At 45.4% G+C, this 24,669-nt stretch overlaps 1 protein-coding gene across 6 annotated transcripts; it reads left to right on the top strand.

The window, feature by feature from the left end:
* Positions 1 to 500: 500 nt before the first annotated feature.
* Positions 501 to 17,031, top strand: Vezf1 (vascular endothelial zinc finger 1). Of its 6 annotated transcripts, none has more exons than XM_011248969.2 (6): positions 501 to 735; positions 5,359 to 6,053; positions 6,964 to 7,027; positions 8,475 to 8,676; positions 10,705 to 10,857; positions 11,636 to 11,916. In XM_011248969.2, the coding sequence occupies exons 1-6, from the start codon at positions 703 to 705 to the stop codon at positions 11,647 to 11,649; spliced, it is 1,161 nt and encodes a 386-aa protein (XP_011247271.1). In that variant the 5' UTR covers positions 501 to 702; the 3' UTR covers positions 11,650 to 11,916. The 6 variants fall into 6 exon arrangements, with proteins under 6 accessions (XP_011247271.1, XP_030101787.1, XP_011247270.1 ...); XM_030245927.1 differs by having other exon boundaries at positions 503 to 735; positions 8,493 to 8,676; XM_011248968.3 differs by lacking the exon at positions 11,636 to 11,916 and adding an exon at positions 13,700 to 17,031 and having other exon boundaries at positions 506 to 735.
* Positions 17,032 to 24,669: the final 7,638 nt, after the last annotated feature.

Genomic DNA, 24,669 nt, shown 5'->3' on the forward strand with positions numbered 1-24,669 from the left:
GCAAAGGGCGATGGCAAGAGCGCTGAGTGAGGGCTTAGCTGGTCAGGAATAAAAATACCCGAGGGTAGGGGACACTAGAAGCTAGCATCCTAGTTCGTAGGTGGAAGCTGTGATGTGCTTGACCGATTGAACAGCCAGGTGACCAACCGAAGCCCTGACTGCCGCTGGGGGTATGAGAGGGACGCGACGCCGCCGGGTACCAAGGCAGAGTCACGAGAGGCAGCCCAGCTGTGCCCAGCGGGCCAGCGCCAGACCCTGGCGTCCTCCATCTTCTCTCCTGCGCTCCCCCTGCTCCAGCTGCCTGAGCCACGGACCGCAGCATCACACACCCCCGCGGGGGGGGACGCCGCACCCCATCCCCGCCCCCGGCCCCACCCCAGCCCCCGCGCGGGCTCCCTGACCCCACCGCCCGCGGGCACTGGCTGAGCTCCGAGGCGGCGCGCCGGCGGCGGGGACGCCCGGAGGGGGTCGAAGCGGCTGGGGGCGGCGGCGGCCGGGCCGGGGCTCCCCCCCCGCCCGCGCTCGCCGCCGCGGTGGTGCGTCCCGGAGGTTACCGGAAGTGGCCGCGCTCGGCGCTGCCATGTTGAGGAGCCGCCGCTGCCGCTGCCGCCGCCGCCGCCGCCGCTTTGTTGTCGCCTCCTCCGCCTGAGGAGGCTCCCCGAGCGGGGGGAGTGGGGAGGAGGGGGGTCGGCCGCCGCAGCCATGGAGGCCAACTGGACCGCGTTCCTGTTCCAGGATCTGGGGGCCCCGGGGGGGTCGGGGGGCCAGGGGGGCCGGGCCGGGCTCGGGCGGGCGGGCGCTCCTCCCCTCCCGGCTCCGCTCTCCGGCCCGGCCTTAATCCCCCTTTGTTTTTCCGCCCGCCCGCTCCGGCGGAGCCCGGCCGCCGAGGTGAAAGGAGGCGGCCTCGCGGGGTGCGGGGGAGAAGCAGGCCTCGGGGTGAACCCGGGCCCCCCCAAGCACACACGCACACACACACCCTTCCCTCCCGCCCCGAAGGGGAAGGGAGGAGGCCGGCCGCTGTCACCACCCCGCGGCCCAGAGAAAGGAGGGCGCCGGGCCGCTGTGGAGCGCGGGCCGCTCGGCCACTGCGCGCCCGAGCGGGGCCGCGCGGCGCAGCGAGGGGGTCTCCGGGTCCCGCTCCGAGTACCCATCCATCTTTCGCTTGCGCTTTTCGCGTCACCTCTCTCTTTTTGTGTGTGTGTGCTTGTGTGTTGACTTTCTGACCCTCCTCCCACATCCCGCGAATAGCGGGTATCTCTGGCTTCGCCGCCACTCCCCCTTCTCGCCGCCCCCTCGGGTGGACCCGACGGGGGGTGTTGCGAGCGTGGTTCCCCTCTGCAAACTTTTCTCCGCTCCTAGCCCAAGTCCTGGGCGAGCCCTGGCAACTGGTCCCCTCGCCTCTGTCCAGCTTCTGCGGTCCCATTGAGCTTGGGGAATCCCCGAGCCGGCGGGGCCGGGCGGGGGCGGGGAGCGGCGGGGGCCGGGACTCCTGCAGGCCCGACCTTCCCCGGAGCGTGTCTCGCTAGTCTCGCTCCGCGACCCGCTCGAACGTTCGCTCCGGCCCAGTGGGCGACGGGAAGCGGAGAGGGAGCGCAAAGTCCGCTTACAAAGCCCCTAGATGAGTCACTCATAGGGAGTATGGGGGTCTTCGCTTCTTCTTTTTTTCCTTTTGCCAGAAACTTCAAAGCTAATGTTAGCGGATACTTCAGCCATACCCTTCTCCTACCACTTTAATGCGGGACCCCTGATTGGAACTTTTTCCCCCCTCTGCTTCCTTTCTGTTTGCAAATGCATTGATGAGCAGTAGAGATAAGCACATGCAGAAACTTCAGAACTGAAGGTTAGGGAGCTAGTCGTTTTTAAAATGTGTCCTTCCCGCCTCCCTCTTTGGAGTTTTCCTAAATACTTCGTGAAATTCCAAACGCGTAGCTTGGGCGCTTGAGACCTTTGGAAATGCAGAATCTTCAAAAGATTATACTCTCCGCATCTGGTCCCATCCCGGTGGAGTTAATACGGGGAATTGGAGAATTCAAAATTACCCATTGTGTAATCTGGCTTGTCCTATTAAGACATGTTTCAAATGTGAGCATTTTTATTTTAGGTAATTATTGAAATAAATGGGCTTACTAAAGTTGGAAATTCTTAAGATTTTGCAACTCCTGAACGTCCCACTTTATCATCCTTAATCTGGTATTGATTTTATTGTGCTTTGATGAGTTTGTTAAGAAAGTGATGGTCAAAAAAAAAAAAAAAAGAAAGTGATGGTCAACTTAAGAATGGATTGGCAAAGAAGTACGGAACTAGCTGGCATGAGGGTTGGTGCAAAGACGGTAAATGCTTTCTTTAGAAAAAGCTTACTTACAAATGATCGTTTGACAGTAAAGGACTGATGAGTTTTAGACGCAGTTTAAACAATATTACATTGGGTGTCTGTAAACTCGATGGAGGTGGAACAAAGCAAGCCCCTTATGTGAAGGAGAAACCCATAGTTCATCTTTGGGAAGTTAGTTGAAAGAGCCTACAAAATACTTTTAAAAGCTATTTGAACTATTCTTTTCCCAGATAAAGCTAATGCCAGCCTATTAATTTTTTTCCACCTGATGAGGAGATGTGAAAGCTCATATTTAATCCTGGACATGCAGTGTGTGCTGTGAAAAATCTTTGAAGAGCTGTAATTTAAAGCTGAGGACAGTGAATAAAGAAGGCCCTTCGTATGGAAAGGTGGAATAGACATGCAGTTCTAGTTCTCAGAGATCCCCACCAGGGAAATGCAGAGTTAAACTCTGTGTCTGGGAGCACCATGTTGTATTTATATCTTTAAGCAAGTTTTAATAACCTGCCTGCTTACCAGATAACACGGTGGGAAGTGAAAGTGTAGCTCTTAAAATATGTGATGGGTGATTCGTACAGGACATTAGAGAGATGACTCACCGATGCTAATTTGTTTCAGTACAGAATCTTTTACCCTCTAGCAATGGAGATTTCATGGTTCCACATCCTACCACCCTGAGTGTTGAAATAACATTTCTGGTTTTGTTGTTGTTGTTTGATTGGTTCCTTGGTTTTGCTTTAGTAAGTTAGTTAGTTTGTTAGTTAGTTTGTTTGTTTGCCAGTCCCAGAGAAAGGAAATCTTGGGCAGGGTGAGAGCTGTGTACTTGCGTTAGAACATGAAATTTAAACTTTGATGTGATGATGCTAGTCAAATAAAAGCTTACTGAGAACATATATTTGAGAAATAAATCCCCTCACTGAAAGGCAGGCCATGGTTGTTATTCAGCTATCCCTCAGAGAACAAGTTGAGGAAAATTGGCTTTCTTAGCCAGTGGGGAAGTGTGGGCTCCCAGCAGTCTTCAGAGACTGATTATTCTAGTGGTTCTATAGGATTTTACTCAAGACACGGGGACCTGGGGTGGCCCTCTGAGTGAGCTCCAACAATGCTGTAAACCAGTTTGTACCGCACAAACATCTGAATTGGTGAATGACAGGAATTTCTTTTAGTATTCCATCCTACCAATGGTTGTTTAGAATTGAAAAATAGCTCAAATGTTATAAGTTTGAACTTTGTCCAGAAGATTTGCATTCCGCGGGGTCTGATCTGTTAGCCTTTGAAACTGTATATCCTGAGCTAGCTTCAGCTCTTAACTGTTTGCAGTCTGTATGGAAACTTGGGCATCCTGCCTAGCTCGAGAAAGAGTAAGCTCAGAGGCCAAATTCTGCTATCACCTGAGTGGATGGACCCCACATTCTCAGAGCTGCACAAATTAAATGGGACTGAGCTGTAATTCAGTAACCGGTTAGTAGCTACAATTTCTGAGCATCATTCTAAAGCTTGAAAGACATTTAAGTCAAAAAATTGTTAAATTCAGACTACTACCTTTAGACACCTTGCTCCTGACCTTTGGGGGAGACTGGTTCCAGGCATAGCCTCTGACCTCTCATTAAGTGAACATGTCGGGTAGATGTTCCTGACAGTCAGAGGAGGAGCTCTGTTAGCCGCCTTGGGCATTTGCTGTTTTGTTTTCTGTGTCTTTAATCAACTTAGCTAATCAAGTGACTAATCAAAGAGTGTGATGGTAAGAAAAGCTGAAGTGTCTAAGCTGGTGAGACAGACTCTTCCTAGTTGTGGCATATAGCTTAAAATATGTGGAACTTTTAGCTTTGTCCTTTTAGGACTATAAAACTCAAGTACAGGGGCTTGGGTTCACTGTCAAGTATTTCAAAAATAATGTTGGTAAAGAACAACATATTAGTGAGAGCTATTTCAGGAACTTTTTCCATCATTTTCTAGAATTTCGGAACAGTGGTCTGGCTCGAGTCTTGAAGTAGAGCAGCATATCATGGCAGCATGTATCTAATGCCTTACCCAAACCAGCGGATGTGCTTGCAGTTTGGGTTTTCTTTTACTAAGCGTTGGTTAAGGACACAAACTCTAGTGGAGGATTCGCGATCTGAGAAACAACTGGCAGGTGTTTTGCCACCTTCCCAGATGCCTCCCAGTTAATAAATGGCAGCTTTCATTTCAGCCGAATCTTGTAGTAGCGTTAAGTGGTGAGCTTTCTAAAGAAACTTAATAGCTGGTATATGTCTTCACAGAGATCCATTCCTTTCATTGCTTAGCAGTCCCTTTCTCAATCACTAGTTTCCTTCTTATAGAGAGGGAGAGACTTGGTGCTTTTTCTGTCCTGAGTATCAGACAGTAGATGATTGTGTTAGTCATATACAGAGTTTGTATGTTGATGCAATCTAAGGGACTATTAAATACTTAAACTGGCATTTCATTTTTTTTTTGACAAGTTATTTAAACTTGGCTTCTATATTGACAGTCAAAATGCTCAGTGGTTTCATCAACTAATAATACATCCCTCGTGAGCCAGGTACTGTATACTTTAGTCAGATGTTTGAAAGTACGATTGCTGTCAGCAGTGTAGATGCAAAAACATTTTGATTAGCTGCAATTTCCATTGTTTTGTACCCAGAGCTCTTGAGAGTCTCTGTAGCTCTGTTGCAGAGAATGAGAGAACAGCTCACAGTCCACAGTGGTGGCGCATGCCTTTAATCCCAGCACTTGGGAGGCAGAGGTAGGTGGATTTCTGAGTTCGAGGCCAGCCTGGTCTACAGAGTGCGTTCCAGGACAGCCAGGGCTACACAGAAAAACTCTGTCTTGAAAAACCAAAAAGAAAGAGAGAGAGAGAAAGAGAGAGGGGGGAGGGGAGGGGAGAGAGAGAGAGAGAGAGAGAGAGGAGAGAGAACAGTTCATAGGCTCCTGGACTGTCTCTTCTGCTTGTCTGTCTGGAATATGTTGAATAGTTAAGGTCACTGTGGAGGCTCAAATTCTCAAGTGTAAATGTTTGGTTTTAGGCCCACGAAGCATCCCATCACCAACAGCAGGCAGCGCAGAACAGCTTGCTGCCCCTCCTGAGTTCTGCTGTGGAGCCCCCTGATCAGAAACCGTTGCTTCCAATACCAATTACTCAGAAACCTCAGGCTGCACCAGAAACATTAAAGGATGCCATTGGGATTAAAAAAGAAAAACCCAAAACTTCGTTTGTGTGCACTTACTGCAGTAAAGCATTCAGGGACAGCTATCACCTGAGGCGCCATCAGTCCTGCCACACAGGGATCAAGTTGGTGTCTCGGGCAAAGAAAACCCCCACCACGGTGGTTCCCCTTATCTCCACCATTGCTGGGGACAGCAGCCGAACTTCGTTGGTTTCAACTATTGCAGGCATCTTGTCAACAGTCACTACATCTTCCTCGGGCACCAACCCCAGCAGCAGCGCTAGTACCACATCAATGCCTGTGCCCCAGTCTGTCAAGAAACCCAGTAAGCCTGTCAAGAAGAACCACGCCTGTGAGATGTGTGGGAAGGCCTTCCGGGATGTGTACCACCTCAATCGGCACAAGCTCTCCCATTCGGACGAAAAGCCCTTTGAGTGTCCTATTTGTAATCAGCGCTTCAAGAGGAAGGACCGGATGACTTACCATGTGAGGTCTCATGAAGGAGGCATCACCAAACCCTATACTTGCAGTGTTTGTGGGAAAGGCTTCTCAAGGTACTGCATCTTGCTTTGCTTTTCTGTATGGTGTTCGTGAGCTTCAGTTTGTGTCTGGGATCTAGGCTTCTGTGAGAAGATGCATGCGCAGGCCTCCATCATTAGAGGAGGTTACTGATGAGTGTGGTGGGCTTAGGTCTCACTCTGCTGTACTGTGATTGACAAGTGGAGACACAGCATTTAACCCTTTACGTCAGTTAAGGAAGTACTTAGGTAGCTCCAGGCTTTCGTTTGGCACATGGTTTCGTATAGCTCCAAATATCCCACCAGTGTTTAGTTCCATTGGAGAACCGGATATAAAGATCACTGTGCAAATCAAAGAAACTTTCCTGTTAGTTGGGATGACCTTGGATTTTCTTTTTCTTTTTTTTTTTAAATATTTAGTTATTATGTATACAGTATTCTGCTTACATGTATGCCTCCAGGCCAGAAGAAGGCACCAGATCTCATTATAGATGGTTATGAGCCACTATGTGGTTGCTGGGAATTGAACTCAGGGCCATCTCTCCACCTGACCTCCGATATACTTAATGCAACTTTTAAGAATACTAACACCCCCACCCCCCCACTCCCCGCTCTCCCAGTTTTTATGTGTGTATTATTTCATTTAAAAACAAAAAGCTATTAGAGTTGACACAGTGGTAGTTATTCCTCGTATTAGAACTAAAACTTTGAGTGTTTGTGATTGTAAAGAATCAGGACTTAGTATGATCTGAAGAAAATAACAGGTGAGGGATTAAAGTTTGTGTTTATGGTGTGAGAGGTAAGGAAATTTACACCGAGGGCTGAGGGGGTTGGTAATTCTTGCTTTCTGCAGAATGTTCCCTGTAGTCTGCCAAGGTGCAGTGTCACATAAGTAACGTTCTCCCTGAGGGTTCCCTTACATCTTCTGTTTGAAACTCTCTTACAGGCCTGACCACCTAAGCTGTCATGTAAAACATGTGCATTCAACAGAAAGACCCTTCAAATGCCAAGTAAGAGTTAAAATGATTTATCCTCACCTAGCACTTGGTGCACATTATCCAAAAAGTCGGAGCCAGTCAAATCTCAAGCTCCTTGAATAGTCTTCAAGTCACTGATTGGAGTGAATGTGGTTCATTTGAATTCTAGTTTTATAATATGTATAACAGTATATTATACATATTATGTAGCCCCCTTTCCTTAAGCAATGGCAATTTTTGGTGTTAGAGGGGAAATGTTTTTTGTAAATTAAAAAATGTCTATGTGTATATTCCTAAGTATATGATTTGTGTACCATATGTGTGCAGAAAAAGAGTAGGTTAGAAGAAGGTATCATATTTCCTGGAATTAGAGTCACAGATGGTTGTGAAACACTACATGGACGCTAGGAACTGAACTTGGGTCCTTTACAAGAGCAGGCAATGCTCTTAACTGCGGAGCCATGCTGCCAGCCTTTTTGTAATTTTTTTTTAAGATTTGTTTTTTTATGTTATGCATATAAATATTTGCCTTATATGTACTTATGCACTGTGTGCATGCCTGGTGCCCAAGCAGGGCAAAAGAAGTTGTCAGATCCCCTGGAACTGGGGTTACAGATGCTCATGAGCCACCATGTGAGTGCTGGGAGCTGAACCTGGGTCCTCTGCAAGAGCAGCCACTGTTCTTAAACAACAGCCATCTCTCCAGCCAAAAGAAGGGGGTCACTTTATAGTGCATTTTCTGTTAGCACTGGGACCGCTGTATCTTCTGTATTTTTAGATGCTGTTACCAAATTGGAAAATAAAAAAATATATAGTTAGATTAGTGATTTTATCTGAATCAAATTGTGATCATGAAAAAGCTAAGAATTTTGCTAAATCAAATGACTGTTTTAGACATTCCTGATCTTAGGCAGTTGCTGGACATTCTTTAGTTTGCCTTTCATTTGTTCGTTAATGACTGGTTTTATTAAGTAAGTGACTTGAATTCTAAGAAAAATCTAACTGGAGGAAGGATGCAAGTGCCATTGAGTGAATACTAGCCTTGTATCAGGCTCTTAATCTATCAGGAATTTTGTGATAGCTGTTAACCCTGTTCCAAGAGACATCAGATAGGCTGTCTTGTTTAGGATTGCACCGCTTAGTGATTTGCACAACTCCATTTAAATCCAGGCTTTTGTTTTGTATTGTTTTGTCCTTGCAATGCTGGGAACTGAACACAGGAGGCAGGCACTCTATCACAGAGCCCCACCTCCAGCCCTAGATCTAGATTCAACTGAGTGTGGGCCTCATCTTTTCACTTCTCTATGTTGATGTTTTCTTCCTCCAAATAGAAGCCTCTAAAATTCACCAGATGTTTTAATATTATCTGTGCAATGAAAATTATACTTGTTCAGCCAGCTTGCTGATATGGGTAGGGGTAATGTGTAAAATATACGTACTTTAAAATGAGTTGAACAGGATAGTCTATATTTAAAAAAAGTTTTCCTCCCTCATGCAGACGTGCACTGCTGCCTTTGCCACCAAAGACAGACTACGGACACACATGGTGCGCCACGAAGGCAAGGTATCATGTAACATCTGTGGGAAGCTCTTGAGTGCAGCATATATCACCAGCCACTTAAAGACACATGGGCAGAGCCAAAGTATCAACTGTAACACGTGCAAACAAGGCATCAGCAAAAGTAGGTGATGGTGCAGATCATTTGCATTTCATATTGATGAAAATCTAGGGTTTTTCAATATATCAAAGATAATTGTGACTATGCTCTCAGGACTGTATTAATGTTTCTCTTGTTTCCTCCTATCACCAAAATAGCATTGGAGAGAACATATTGGTGCTGGAACAGTGCTTTAAATATGTGTATGCAAACAAGAGTGTTACACTCTCCATTCATTTGCTTCTGTTCCATACTTGTCTACTGCTAATTATACCATGGAGCAGAATTCCATCCCAGCTGTTTCCAGTGCTGTGTTTGAGGCTTGATAAGAGCTCTGGTGCTTAGAACTGCAGCAGCCGAGTGTGGTCTTCACACCTGTACTCCCTGAGCATGGAGGTGGAAGCAGGAGTATCAGAAGTCCAAGATACAGGCTATAGAGTACATTTGAGGCCAGCCTGAGCCTCATGAGACTGTATCTCAAAATAATATAGTATAACTTAATGCAATAAGAATAAACAAGCCAAGGATGGTGGCACATACTTATAATCCTAGCACCTGAGAGATGGAATTGGGAGGATCAGGAGTTTAAAGCTAGCACCACCAACAGAGGCAATTTGAGACCAGCCTGGACTACATGAGACCTTTTTTCAAAACATGCATGTGTGAGCACACACACACACACACACACACACACAGAGGGGGGCATATCATAACATTTGAGGGTCTGTATATTTGGCTTGCCTTAAATTCAGAATTGAAGACAAAATATTCCAGAGACTTATGGATAAAATTTAATACTTAATTTACACAACTTTGTTTGTTAGTTTGGTTTTTGTTTTTCTCAAGACAGGGTTTCTCTGTGTAGCCCTGACTGTCCTGGAACTCACTCTGTAGACCAGGCTGGCCTCAAACTCAGAAATCCACCTGCCTCTGCCTCCCAAATACTAGTTTTAAAGGTGTGTGCCACCACACTTGGCTAATTTTAATGTATTTTATCTCATCTTTTATACTCTTTGTGAGTATATTGGGTTCATTATCTAGCATGCTATACTGTATAGAAATTTACTTTTAATGTATGTCTTTGTAATAAATATGTTTGATAGATTATTAAATATTGAACCCATGCTAACATTATCCAACTTCCTTTTTCAAAGATAATTCCTTTTTAATATAGCTAAGAATTATTTTCTTTCTTATAGTAGTTTTCTCTAGTTCTATCGATTATTGGAAATGGCATTTAGTGGGTGTACACACACATTCCATAGGGCAAGTATTGGATCAGAGGGAACTTTGGGGATTTGGTTCTCTCCTTCCACCACATAGATCCCAGGGATTGAAGTCATCAGGCTTGGTGCCAGGTGCCCTTACCTGCTGAGCCATCTTGTTGGCCTTAGTTTCCTGATTTTTTTTTTTTCAAGACAGGGTTTCTCTGTATAGCCCTGGCTGTCCTGGAACTCACTTTGTAGAGCAGGCTGGCCTCAAACTCAGAAATCCACCTGCCTCTGCCTCCCAGGTGCTGGGATTAAAGGCATGCGCCACCCCTGCCCGGCTTAGTTTCCTGATTTTTAGTGAATTTATTTGTCTTGTTTGATATAGATACAAGTGGGGGAAAATGCACTATATTAAGAGCTATTGGTTCAATGACAGTGGTTATCGAGGCACAAGGAGTCTGAAGCATCTGGGTTTAGGTGTGTTTGTTGGGTTTTGGAAGAGAATCTTACTACTTACAGTCTAGGCTGGCCTAGAGCTCACAATGTAGATCATCAGATTGGTTGAGAACTCAGAGATCCATCTGTCTCTGCCTCTACCTCTGCCTCTGCCTCTGCCTCTTGAGTCCTGGGATTAAAGTGTGCTCCCACGCCTGGCTTGGGTTTCTTTGCTGTTGGTTTTGATAGGGTCTTTCTTATGCTGAGAATGGAACCCAGGCCTTCCTGCATGTTAGCTAAGCACTGTTAGAGCTGACCTGTATCTCTAGCTCCTAGGTTTGGATTTGAAAACGTGGCCACACTATTTCAAGGTAAACACAGTGTTTGTACTTTGTCTTTGGAATAGCGTGCATGAGTGAGGAGACCAGCAATCAGAAGCAGCAGCAGCAGCAGCAGCAACAGCAGCAGCAGCAACAACAACAACATGTGACAAGCTGGCCAGGGAAGCAGGTAGAGACACTGAGACTGTGGGAAGAAGCTGTCAAAGCAAGAAAGAAAGGTAAGAGGGGCGTTCAGTGCTGCAGGTGTGTTAAATGTAGTAGTGCAGTTAACCTAGTTGGGGGGGCGGGGGGGGGCACAGCAGAGCAGGTCTAGCTTCACAGTGCTGCTTTACTGGACAGGGTTTCCTACAGTCGAGTTATTGGAAGCACAGCTTCCATGTAGGACCTCAGTGTTTCCTGCCTCGTTCTTCCTGTGCATTTACTTTTTGTTAGATATACAGTCAAAGCTAGGCGCCTTTTCCCCCCCCCTGTTTTGTTTTGAGACAGGGTCTCTCTCTCTCTATAGGCCTGGCTATCCTGGAACTCTGTATGTAGACTAAGCAGGCCTTAAAATCACAGAGCCGGGCTTGACTCTGCCTCCCAGGTGCTGGGATTAAAGGCGTGCCTCTCATGGGCTCCTTTTTAAGTTTTAGAATACTCCCACTTTTTGAGGAGAATGAGCTGTCCTTGTGTAGTTCATTTTCTCATAGCTGATTTTCTGCTTCTTAGGGCTGGTCCTTCAGTGATTACTTGGTGCGTAATTCAGACCTTACTATCCTGCTGTCTTTTATCTTGGCTCTTGATCTCTCCTTTAGACCTTTGAAGGGCTGGCCCTACCTTAAGCTGTTGAGAACTTTGTATACAAATTGAGAATAATGATAATTGTATAGTACTTGAAAGTAGTATTGTGAAGGATATTTTCACTAGAGAAGGAGTCAAAGTGTTTGGAGTTATAGTAAGAGAATGCTTGCGGGCTGGGGCACAGTTCAGTGGTAAACATTTCCCTTCTGTGTACAGTACCAAAAGTTTGATCCTCTAGAGTGAAAAGAAGACTGGAGGGGAGGCAGGGAAGTGGCACCCAAGACAGAAACGCCTTCCTTTGAGCAGAGATGAGAAGAACCCCAGCATGGCACCATCACCCAGGAAGCAGAAAGCGCGTGGGCCTTCTCCCATCCCCACTCATGCACGCTTGTGTTCCTGTTGCATTTCACTCGGTTCTGTTTGCTCTGCACAATAAGACTTGTTCAGCTCATCTTCTGACCTGCATTAAACAGAATGCTATTGTGTTCCTGTTTGTAGCCGGGGTTGCTCTTTGTTAGTAATACCACATTTTGGGAGAGAGGAGACTGCTATATTGAAAAGCTAATGAAAATCTAAACATGAATCAAAAAGGTCACTTTTTTGTTTGTTTTTGTTTTTTTTGAGACAGGGTCTCACTGTACAGCCCTAGTTGTACTGGAACTCCCTATATACACTAGACTGGCCTCAAATCCAGAGAGCCACACCTAGCCAGAAGTGTCCTTTAAATATTATACCTGAATAAATTTTAAATTCCCCAACCTGGATAAAAATCAGATAATCATTGAGGAAACTTTAACTTTATAAATTTCCCAGGCTCCATTTCAGTTTCTCTATTGAATATCCCAGCAATCTATTTTTTTTTAAATGAGCCTCTCTAACTGGTTTCTATCATTAGTCTTATGTGGCAACTCCTAGTGTGTACTGTGAAGCATAAGATAAGGTCACACCAGTCAATGAAGGGCTGCTCATTGGCATGGGGTGGTTTGACCCTGTGCACACCTCTAGCTGTAGATTTGAATAGGTGTCCATTTTATGGCATATTGATAGGTGGTACTGAGTTTTCTTGGGGGGTGAGATGGACTGTCACCTTCTAGGATTTTTTAAAATTAAGATTTACTATGTATGTGTATGGATGTCTTGCCTGAATGTATGGCTATGTACCATGTGCATGCCTGGTGCCGACAGAAACCAGAATAGGCTACAGATCCTCTGATATTGGAGTTACAGATTGTTCTGAGCCACCATGTAGGTGCTGGGAGAACCAAGGTTGCCTGCAGGAGTAACGTGTGCTGAGCCAGGTCTCCAGCCTGTTCTTTTAAAGAACTATTCAGGCATTGCTGGGTAACAAGGACTGGGGTTCCTCAGCATGCCACAGGACTTCCTTGCTTTACTTAGTCCAACTTGGTATGCATAGTGGTGTGTGTGATGTGTACAGTTAAATGATACTGGGCATGAAATAGATAATTCTGTCAGCTTTATAAAGAAAAGGAAGTGGGGTGTGCAGGAAAGAAGACAAAGGCTTTTCCCTTAACATAAGAATAAGAAGCTTTATAAGTTAGGCGAGGTGGTGCACGCCTTTACTCCCAGCACTGGGGAGGCAGAGGCATGTAGAAGATCTCTGTGGGTTTGAAACCAGCCTGGTCTGCATAGCCAGTTCCAGGCCAGCAAAGACTACAGAGTGAGACCCTGTCTGAAAAGAAAAGGAACATTACACACTACACTATTTAACTTACACTCACTGAAATAACAGTGTTCACCGTGGCTTTCCATCTAAGAAGTCCTAAGCATGCTGTGTGCATGAACAGGCCTCCGCTAGGTACAGTGTGCCTTCTAAGAGATCACTGCACAGCTCTGATAGACAGGCTCTGTCCCACTGGCCTGCTGGTGGTGGACTCTTCCCAGGAAAGGCTCTAGAACTCAGAACTGCATGAAGGAGTGAGGACTTTTAGCCCTACTTAAAATCTCTGCTCTCAGAATACCTCGCAGAAGTTAACTGATCCTCTCAGCATCTCTGTGAGGTAGGTAAGTAAATCTGAACTGAAGTCAAGAGTTGAGGGCTAACCAGGTTGCTCAGGTCTTCCCAGGCACCAGAGAAGAGATCCATGTCCTGGGCCCGCCCAGGATGTGCTCACGAGGTCCTCGCTTCGTATTTGATCACTTGGTAGAAACTGGAATTTGATTTATTAAATGTTCTTTTTACTTAAGAGAAATTAGTTCAGAAGCTGAATTTTGCCTATAGTTTTGAGAGTCTAAAGTCCCCCTTTTGTCTTCTCCTTTTAGAAGCTGCCAACCTGTGCCAAACCTCCACGGCTGCTACGACACCAGTGACTCTCACTACTCCATTCAATATAACGTCCTCTGTGTCGTCTGGGACTATGTCAAACCCAGTCACAGTGGCAGCTGCAATGAGCATGAGAAGTCCAGTAAATGTCTCAAGTGCAGTTAATATAACCAGCCCAATGAACATAGGGCATCCCGTAACCATAACCAGCCCCTTAGCCATGACCTCACCTTTAACACTCACCACCCCAGTCAACCTCCCCACCCCTGTGACCGCCCCAGTGAATATAGCACACCCTGTCACCATCACATCTCCAATGAACCTGCCCACTCCTATGACATTAGCTGCCCCTCTCAATATAGCAATGAGGCCTGTAGAAAGTATGCCTTTCTTGCCCCAAGCTTTGCCTACGTCACCGCCTTGGTAAACAGTATTATAAAGTCAAAATTGGGTTAAAGTAAATATTTACCAGCAACTTAACCTTAGTTGATTAAAGCAAAAAGCAGACTATGAAATTGGGAGGTTTTATTATGTTAGTTAATAAGAGTGTAGTAGCTCCAATTTTGCTGGGGTTGTTCAAAGTAGGGTATATGTGTAACTTATCACTGGACCACTTTAGTTTACTCAGAAACCCCTTTAGCTGACACCATTGCTTAAACAGGATAGTAGCTGGCAAGACGAAATGCCAGAATTAAAACCAATCATAAAACCCATTTCAAAATAAAAAAGCATTATTTGTTTTTATTATTATTTTTAATACAACAGAATCATTTTATTGTAAACACTAGCAGAGTTCTTCCCTCTGTACAAGGTGGACGGTTTTAACCTGGAGCTCAAGCCCACAGACTGAGAGCTAGTGTAGCATTGTCTGTGGTTTTGCTCGTATGAGTGAACAGAGGCATTGTCATAATAAAATGCATTTCAGAGAATATGCATTTTACCTTTGGGAATATGTTAATTTCAGGCAGCATTCCCTATGGGAAAGGTGATACCAGCTCTGATATGCAAAGCATATGATAATTTATCATTCTAACTTCAACATATAATAGGGATTGTGACCTGATATTTGGAGATGTAAATATTGCTCAGCATATTAATCCTGATGGAATATAGCATTGTAGTTGACTTTTTAAAAAAAAAAAACAAAAACTTAAAAAAAAACAACAACAATAAATTGTGTTTTGATGAGAAAAGGCTGCAGCTGACTGAGGAGAAGTCAGGTGTGCACGAAGCAGGCTCCTAACGGGTCAGGGGATCCTGTTCAGGAGGAGTGAGAACTTCGGAAGAGTTTAAATCTATTGCTTTAAATTGGAAGACATTGGAGGCACTGGGATGTGATATGCCTCTCTCTCTCCCAATCAACGTCTGTTGATGTTACAACAGGCACAGATGTGTTAGATGCTCACTAGAGTTTATGTCTTATATTAAATTGTATACAGTTTTTATTCTAACCACTAACTAGGTAGTATGCCCCTTCAGAACAAGCAGAGTGTATCTTTTCCCCCTCCTTCTGTTTAATCAAGTATTGTGCAGATTTGTTCAACTTTGTAAATATGGACATCACTTTTTTTTTTCCTTTGGAAAAAAAAAAACAACAACAAGCCCTTGTATCCGCTTTCTGGAGTTTCCAGGGAGGCAGCTGTCTGCATGCTCCGTGGAAGCCCTGCAGTGAGTGTGCACGCTGAGACTGTGCTTTTTGTTTCTTAGCGGGAAGCTTTATCCCTGTACATACAGTAGAAACCAGAAGCTAGGGAAACAGAGACTCTATGCCATCACGCCACACTTCATGTTTTCAAAGCATCATGTTAGAGAACAGTTTGTTCAAACCAAGAGGTTGTAATTGTTTTTTACATTGCAATATGTTTTGGGTCTTTTTCATTTTTAATCATGCAGTTAAGAGATATGGGAATGAGTTTTAGCCCTGCAGAATGCATGCAGGACTGTCACAGAAGATGACTTCCGTTTGTTTATACCCCACTGTGTCAGTACAAACATCAAAATACCATACGTCTGAGGCAGACTTCCTACATCAGGGACAGGTATCTGTGTGTCATTATACAAAACAGTTCTAGGGGGATGAACTACATAGTAAAAAAAAATTAAAATAAATAGTACCTAGTGTAAAATAATTTTATAAATGATCTTTTGTACTTTAGGACATTAAATTGTACAACTTTTGTATATAAAAAGCTTAGGAACTTTCTGTTTAGCAGGAAGGCAACACATTCCTACACTTTTAATGTATATGTTTGTTATAATGTCCATGTAAACATGCCCTATGTTTGTGCCTTTTAATTAGTTTGTCTCAATAAACAAAATGTAGAGAAAAATATGTAGCTATGACTTTGTTACAACAGTTCTTCTCCACAGTGGAAAAATGGTTTGTTTTTAAGTGTAGACCATTATGTGTGAGCTCCAGCAAGGGCTCATGGGGGAAGGCCTAGGAATGGCACTGCGGAGACCCGGGAGGGCAGCGGTCACATGTGGAGGAAACCTTCATTTCCTGGCATGTGCTCTGCTCGTCGGGCCTTGTCATCTCTGTTGTGCTGGCAGTCATGGTCCTTATGGTCAGATAACCCAGGCTTCCTCTACAGTGGCCAAGGAGCAGTCCTCAAAGTGGGCAGGTGTGGGTCCTTCCCCCAGGCTACAGCGTGGTCATGAGATCCTGAAAGTATTAGTTCTTACAGAAAGAAAAAAAAAAGGATATATACTAGAAATGGTTGTTTTATCAATTCATTGTAAACAGGAGTGAGACTTCATTGTATGACTTCAGTTAAAATGCTATTTTGTATGCATACTTTATTCACTTAAGAAGCTTGTCTGCAATAATAAAGCCACGTTGTGTCTTCTTTGGGGAGGGAGAGAGTTGAGGCAGGATGGGTGAGGGTAGGGCAGAGGGGGCACAGATAGGCCGTGTGGTGAAATCCTCCCGTGGCCCGGACCTGAAACTGAGTTGTGATGCTGATGCTGAGCTGATTCGCCCGTGTGTCGAATGCACCAACGGCCACCGTTCTACAGAAAGGCAGAGTATGGTTTCCCTCCTGGTTGTAACCTGGTGGAGAGCTTTCCCTTATCAGATTGGCAGCTAAACAGTTGTATTAGATAATCTTCAAATCTGACATCCAGCCTGTTATGCTTGCTCTAGGGCTCGCTGCTTGGCCTGCATCTCCCTTCTCCTGTGTATTCATTTCCCTCCTAAGGTGTGCTCCTAAATGAAGGTTTCTATGTACGCGGATGATGATTTACCTGTCAATACCAGCACTGTATTACTAACATGCAAAATACTGCAGATTTATTTTGACAAATTAAAGTTAACCAGTCACAACTGTTATGATGGACTGTTAATGCCGCAGAAGCTTCCTCCGTTCACTGTGATGGGAGAAAATGATTGAAGTATTCCTTCCCAGGTGTGGGCCTCCTGCCCACATACACACTTCCTGGTACTGAGCTGGGAAGGGAGGGGTGCTTGGTCCCATGGTGCCAGAAAAGGGCGGGTGGAAGGGAACCAGACTGCAGAAGGGTAATTACCCCTGCCACCCAGCTCCACTAAGGTAACAGTAAACCAGGCAAGGGTAGACATTAATTGTCATGTAAAGCCTGGGGGCGGGGTGGGGGGTGGGGGGCTGGTTAAGGCAGATGGGACAAGTCCCCACAAGACAGTATCACCAAATAGCAAATCAAGATTCAGACACTTCACTTAATGGAAAAGTTTTGGGTGCCTCCAGATTTGCTGTGATAGTTGTTTTAGTCTCCTTATTGATTCTGAGTACAGCTAGAGGGATCACGTGCCTTGTGATAGTCTTGTCTTGGGAATGAGGGGACTTTCATTTCACTGAGTTGTTCTAGCCCCATGTGTCTGTTTCTGCTCTCCTAGGGCCTCATAATTTGGTTCTCTGGAGAGAGCTGAGGTGAGGATAGAGAGGGTAGAGGCTTGCACGTCCTTGTCCTCAAGGGCCAATGGACAGAAGGTGTGATCAATCCTTGGACTGACCCAGCCTCCTGTCCATTTCTTCTCTACAGTGTTTTATAGCTTCAAAGAATATCATTCACACCTATATGGATCTGTAAATCTCACCACCACCTCTGGCCTGGCCCTGGCGGGTGCTGAATTTGTGAAGCTAAAGTCCCTTGGGGCTGAATGCTGGCTGAATTTGAGGAGTAGAGTCCAGTTTCTCTTAGTAAGCACCTCTGAGGACCTAAGGTGGGTCCAGAGGACCCAAGTTTGATTCCCAGCACCTGCATATAGAAGCTCACAACTGCCTTTGACTCCAACTCTAGGGCATCCAACACCCCTGGCCTTTGGGGACATCCATACTCAAGAGCACATACTCACACACAGACAAACACATGTGCATATAATTTAAAATAATTAAAATGTAAACATTAAAAAAGAATGGGGCCGCTCACAGTAGGTGGATCTTTCTACCTCACCATAATCGGGATAGTCCCCTCCCAGGCATGCATAGAGGCCTGGCTCCCAGATGATTCTGGATCCTGCCAAGTTAACAAATAACTTTAAGTTACAAACCTAGTTCAGTTTTGATCTAAGTGAATATAAAATGCTTAGCACAAGGCCTGCTACAGAGTATGGGACTAGAAACTCAAAGATTTTATTTTATGTATATGGATGTTTTGCCTGCATGTGTGTCTGTACATACGTGTGCCTAGTGCCCTGGGTGTCTCACCACTGACCTTTTGCAACTGGAGTTACAGTTGGTAGGCTCCACATGGGTTCTGGGAATGGAACCCCGAGTTCAATGGAGAAACAGAACTCTTAGCTGCTGAGCCATCTCACCAGCACCTAGAACCTCAAATTCAATGCATCCTATCTTTACCTAGTCCTCTTGCTTGGCTTTTGTTTGGGCAGTGCTGGGCATCGAGGCACATACGTAGTGATAAAGTGCTCTGCTCTGAGTTACGCCGCCAGCCTCTTATTTCCTGCCTCCTTTGTGAGGATATCAATCGGGTCGGGACTGGCAGTTCACCCTCATCTCAGGAATGAGAAAATTGGAGGGAAGACACCTTGGGAAAGCTACCAGTTGGACATTAGCTTGAGAAGTGGCCTGAGGGGTTCATGCTAGAATCCTGGAAGAACCAAGAGGCCAGGAGACAGGCTATGTGCTTGTCTGAGTATGGTGCATCTTGGGGGAGGCATTCTTTTCTCCCTCCACTGGAGGTACTGGGGTACAAGTCTCTTGAGCAATACCACCCTGCGGAACAGCAGCCTCCCTTTTCCTTTCCCAAGAGGAAAGGGAGTGGCCCCCACCTTTCCAGGTAGATGAAGGAGAGCGGCCATGCATCTTTTTAGACCAGTTCTCAACCTGTGGATCGGGACCCCTTTGACAATCCAATCTCCAAAAATATTTACATTACGATTTATAACAATAGCAAGATTGCAGTTATGAAGTAGCAACGAAATTAATTTTATGGTTGGGGGTCACCACAACATGAAGAACTGTATAAAAGGGTTGCAGCATTAGGAAGCCCTTCTAGGATGTCCTGGGTACAGTGCAATAGGCAAATGCGGCGTTGCCATGGCTGCAGCAGTCCGGGTTTAGCGTTCTCTGCCTGCACCTTTCGTTTAATCCACTTTGCTGGCCTTTCTGCGGCTTCCAGGCCTCTTTCTCCCTAGAAGTGAACGCCAGGGCGTTGGGGGAGGGGCAACAGGCCAACAAACAACTCTTTCGGAGCATCAGCCCCGCCCTGCCTAGAACATCTCTGAGCTGGGATTGGCTGAGGTATACTGAGCCCTGATTGGTTGGTTTTATCCTCTTGCTCATTCACAGATTGCGGGCAACTGCAACTGCGTCTACAGAAGCTTGTAAGTGGAAAGCTACTTCGCTTCTACACTTGGCAAGATGGTTTGTAATCATTCCACGTAGACAGGCAAAATTCAATTCCATGGTTCCCCAAATCCGGCGCTAGCTCCTCTAAGACTGGCTGGCTGAGTCGCTTTCTGTATCTTATATCCAAATCCTTTGAGAGCAAGCTAGGGAACCAGCCTGTGCGAGGAGTGGAGGAACGCATTTTGTAATTCAGCCAAGACCATGACTTGCCATGGAAGGTCGACTGCTAGGCTACCCTTACACCCCCTTTGCCAGCGACATCTATACTTACCACTCCTTCCTTTAATCATACTGTTCCGTATGCTAGAAATGCTTTTCCTGCCCATCTATCTATTTTTAGAATGCGGCTAAATGCTTTTGCTCCTTTGAAACTCACTCCTTACACCAGACCCCAGAGACAAAGATGATGCAGAGTTTATGCAGGGAAAACTCAAAGCAAAGCAAAACAAAACAAAGAAGTAAAACAGGGGTGATGTGTTTTCAAATTTACAGTAAACACCTGTATGCCTTTTACCCAGCATTGCAGAATTCATATTCTTCCTTATGCTAAAGCACCATGGACCTTTTTTATTTTATTTTATTTTGTTTATTTATTTATCTATTTATTGCTACATTTTATGCAGAGCTGGCCTGGCCTGGCTTAGAGCTTGCTATGTAAACTTCCTTGGCCTTGAGTGGCAGATATCCCCCTGTTCCTCCTGCCTTCTGGGCGCTGGGATTAAAATCCTGAACCAGCACAGAGGGCTCTTCTAATTTTTATTTGTTAGTTTGTTGTTGCTATTTTCCTGGACTTTCCAGGTTTTATACATCAAAGCTGTGACCTGTTAAAGACATCTCTATATGTTTCCAAACACTTTTATACCACAGCCTAGGCGTTAATGTCACATATTTATACGATACTTTCATTTAATCAGCCACTTGTGTTCCAACTTTTTTCTATTATGGTTAATTTCATTGTCACCATGACCAGACACATTGTTGATGAGGCACACCGTTGGGTTCTATGAGGAAGTTTTCAGAGGATGACTCTGAATAGGGATGGCATCATCCTTTAACCTGGAGACCTCAACTGATTAAAGGGCGGGAGGAGGAAGCCAGATGAGTCCTATCATTGCTTTCTTCTCTGCTTGTTGGTCTGTAGACAAGCAGCCATGATGGACTGTGATCCGTTGAACTGTGAGCCAAAAGAAAACCTTCCCTGAAGTTGCTTTTTTGCAGGTATTTGATCATAACAAAGATATAATTAATTAATATATCTTCTTTCCTCTAGCACATTACACATTATATAGCTGATATTTTAAAAAGATACAGATTCCAGACCCTCATGGGGCTGGAGTGACAGCTCGGTGCTTAAGAACACTGCTTGATTTTCTGGAGGACCTGAGTTCAATTCCCAGAACCCACACGGCAGCTCATGACCACCTGTAACTTCAGTTCTAGGGGATCCAATGCACTCTTCTGATGTCAGCAGGCAACAGGCATGCACACGGTGCATGGATACGCATGCAGACCCAACACCAATACACAGAAAAATATACAGACTCCTGCCTTGTTTTGTTTTTACTTGATTGACAGTTTCTTATTTTGTGTTTGCTTGGCATTGTCTCACGACATTCTTCACTGTTGCCTGGGATACTGCAAGGGCAATGTCCCCCAGGGTATCACATCTGAAAGCACAAAATGTCCCTCCAACCCACAGAGATGATATTAATTCTGACAGAGTACCTACGTAGTTTCCTCTCTCTCCCTCCTTCCTCCCCTCTCTCCCTACAACTAATATACCATGGCGGGTGGGGTCCATTAGGACTATTGGAAACTCCTACTCTTCATCTGGGCTTCCCTCTGAATGCACATGAAGTGGCTTAATTCCGTCTTTCCCATAGTGGGCAAGGTGCCTCTGCACAGGAAAGAAAGGAAGAGACAGACCGTGGTACACATGCTTGCAATCCCAACACTTGGGAGGAGGAAGCAATTAGATGAAAACACTAATCCAGGATGCACGCTCAAATGAATCAGTGCTCCCCTCCTCCGCTTCCTCCTCTTCCTCCTCTCAGTCTCAGATCTTCCAGGCTGACTCCAGACCTTCCCCAGAGGACCAGCTGCAGGAACTGACACTTTCCCAGCCAACAGACTTGAACTGTGCCGCGGGCAAGAGGAGCAAGCCCTGCAAGCTAAATGTAGAGGTTGCTGAGGGGCTGGTCCCCAGGACCCAAATCTCCTTGTGGTCCTCTTGTCCCAAAAGGCTTAGTACTAACTCAGGAAGAGGAGGGTCTCTCTCTCTTCTCTCTTCTCTCTCTCTCTCTCTCTTTCTTACCCTTCTCTCTCCTTTCTCTCCTCCCCTCCTTTCTCTCCTCCACCTCCATAGTCCTGCTCTCCAGCCCTAACCAATCTAACTGGCCTCCAACTGTGAGCCATTATACCTGACTTGTTTGTCTCATGAAGAGCTACCTGCTGAATGAGCACTCCCTCAGACACTCACTGCTTTGGAACTATGTTGGGCAACTTAAGTGAGGCTCTTCCACAAAAGAAGAAGACATTTGCTGAGTGGTGGTGGCACACGCCTTTAATCCCAGCTCTCGGGAGGCAGGGGCAGGTGGATTTCTGAGTTCGAGACCAGCCTGGTCTACAGAGTGAGTTCCAGGACAGCCAGGGCTACACAGAGAAACCCTGTCTTGAAAAAGCAAAACAAAACTGAAAAAGACATTTTTTCCATTTCTACTAGTGCTTGAGGACCAATGAGCTCCAGGAAGCAAGAATGGGAGGCGCCTGCTTCCCTTAAGGAAGGAAGGAAGGAAGGAAGGAGCTTTCCTCCAGGATGTCATAGTCTCTGTGGCACCTGTTCCAAGTCTCAGTAAAAACTGTTCATCCACCCAACCTACTGTCACTCTATTTTATCTCCTCTTTCTCTGTCTCTCTGTTTCTGTCTCTTTCTCCCTCCATCCTTCTCTCCTTCCCTCCCTCCCTCCTTCCCCATGTTCTCATGTACCTCAGGCTGGCCTCAAATTCTCTAACTAGCCAAGGATCATCTTGTATTCTTTCTCAGAACAAAATAAGAATGGCAAAAGGCAGAACAGGCTTCCGTCGTTGAATATGAAACCAGCGAGCCATGAACTATACAGTCTGACTACCCATGACTTTGCCGAAAAGCAGCAACTGATTTAACCTCTCTGTGGCCAGCTTCCTTGTCTGTGAGACAGGGAGGATGGTGGTAGCTGCTGCAGGGTAGCTGGGCAGTGAGTCACTATGTGATGGCCAGTTCAGAAGCACTGTGTGCTTGCTATTAATGTCATCAGCAGAAGTGCAGTGAGGTGCTGGGCTCTGGGCTCCGGATGAGTCTGTATCTTTCTCTAGGACCTCAGAAGACTTATTTCATTTCCCTGTATCTCAGTTCCCTCATCTGTAATGTCTGACAAGCTTTTCCCTGAAGATTAATTAACATATGCCAAAGTGCTTAAAACAGAGCCAGACACACTGTAAATGTTCAAGAAACATCAGGACTGGACCATCAAGATGGCTTAAAGTTTACTTCTGACTTCCACATACACACTGTGACCACATCCATGCAGGTGTTCAATCATACTAACACACATGCATGCACACATTAGAATGATGAATGTAATTTTAAAAGCTTTTTCAAAAGGAAAATGAAAGGTTATTCTCCACTATTCCTATTTCCCAGTTATTGAGATGGTAACTATCTAGCCTCTTTGCCATTTATAGATTACAAAAACAGAGCCAGGGCTGGAAAGATGGCTCAGTGGTTAAGAGTGCTGGCTGAAGCCAGGCAGTGGTGGCACACACCTTTAGTCCCAGCACTTGGGAGGCAGAGGCAGGCAGATTTCTGAGTTTGAGGCCAGCCTGGTCTACAAAATGAGTTCCAGGACAGCCAGGCCTACCCTGTCTTGAAAAAACAAAAACAAAAACAAAACAAAACAAAACAAAACAAAACAAAACAAAACAAAACAAAACAAAACAGAAGAGTGCTGGCTGTTCTTTCAAAGGACCTGGGTTCAAGTCCTAGCACCCATATGGAAGCTCACAACTGTCTCCAATTCTACGGTGGAAGGCCTGATGCCTTTTCTTTATATAGACATACATGAAGGCAAAATGCCAATGCATATGAAATAAAAATAAATCATTTAAAAATATTTGATGAGAGAATGAATGATAGAACACGAGGCTAAGCCACCCAGTGAGGAGGCGGTAGAGAAGAGACTCACCTGTATCTTGGCCTGACCAACATTTCATGTTTATCATGCTCTGGGAAACTACGGGGAGTTCAGGAGGTACAAACCAGTCAGACCCCCCCCCCCCGTCTTAGGGGACCAGCGAGCTCTTCTCTTGAGTCTGTGAATTGTTTGTAGCACATGCTTGCCTCCAAGTTTGTGTAGCTACCTGGTACGGGGCCTCATTGCCTTAGCTCTTGATGTCTTCAGGAAAGTCAGAGTGAAAATTCCTGTCAATTTTAAATTCTTTTTTTAAAAGCCCTGGGTGCTCCATCCACACGGACTATACATTTGGTCCTTTGTTCCACGTTCTAGACCATTCCCCGTTGTCACATCTTCCTAAGGCTTCTCTCGGTGTGCTTTGATATTCACCAACCATCTGCCTTACAGACCACTTTGCTGCTCTCCCTTCCCCCAGCCCCCCCTCCGCCACACATGTCATCCATCCATATCTAACCAGAGCGCACGCCCACTGGCAATCAGATGTTCCCTAACCTCTCTCCTCTCTGCCCTTTCTCATGTTATGCACAGAATGGAGATACTCTCATGTCCATTCAGTCATTTCTGTCTCTCAAGGCTCAGTTAGTGCCTCTGAGGTACACCTCCCTTTCTACCCCCAGAGCTAACCACTTCCTCCCTGTGCCCCCTACAGAATGCATGTCACATGTCATCAAATGACATACACTTTGTGGTATTAGTTACCAGCTTCTTCATATCTGCCTTCCCTGTAGACTTAGTCGCAACAACAGGGAGGAAGTACTACATATTTTCCATCTTTGCAATCTCAGTGGAGGCACATGAGAGAAACACATCAGTGATTATGAACTCAATTAAGGACATTCTATGTTAAAGGTAATTCTACAGGAACTAGGGATGTGCCTCATTCGGTACGGTACT

The sequence above is a fragment of the Mus musculus genome, chromosome 11 (genome assembly GCF_000001635.26).
Source record: "Mus musculus strain C57BL/6J chromosome 11, GRCm38.p6 C57BL/6J".
Classification (NCBI taxonomy): domain Eukaryota; kingdom Metazoa; phylum Chordata; class Mammalia; order Rodentia; family Muridae; genus Mus; species Mus musculus.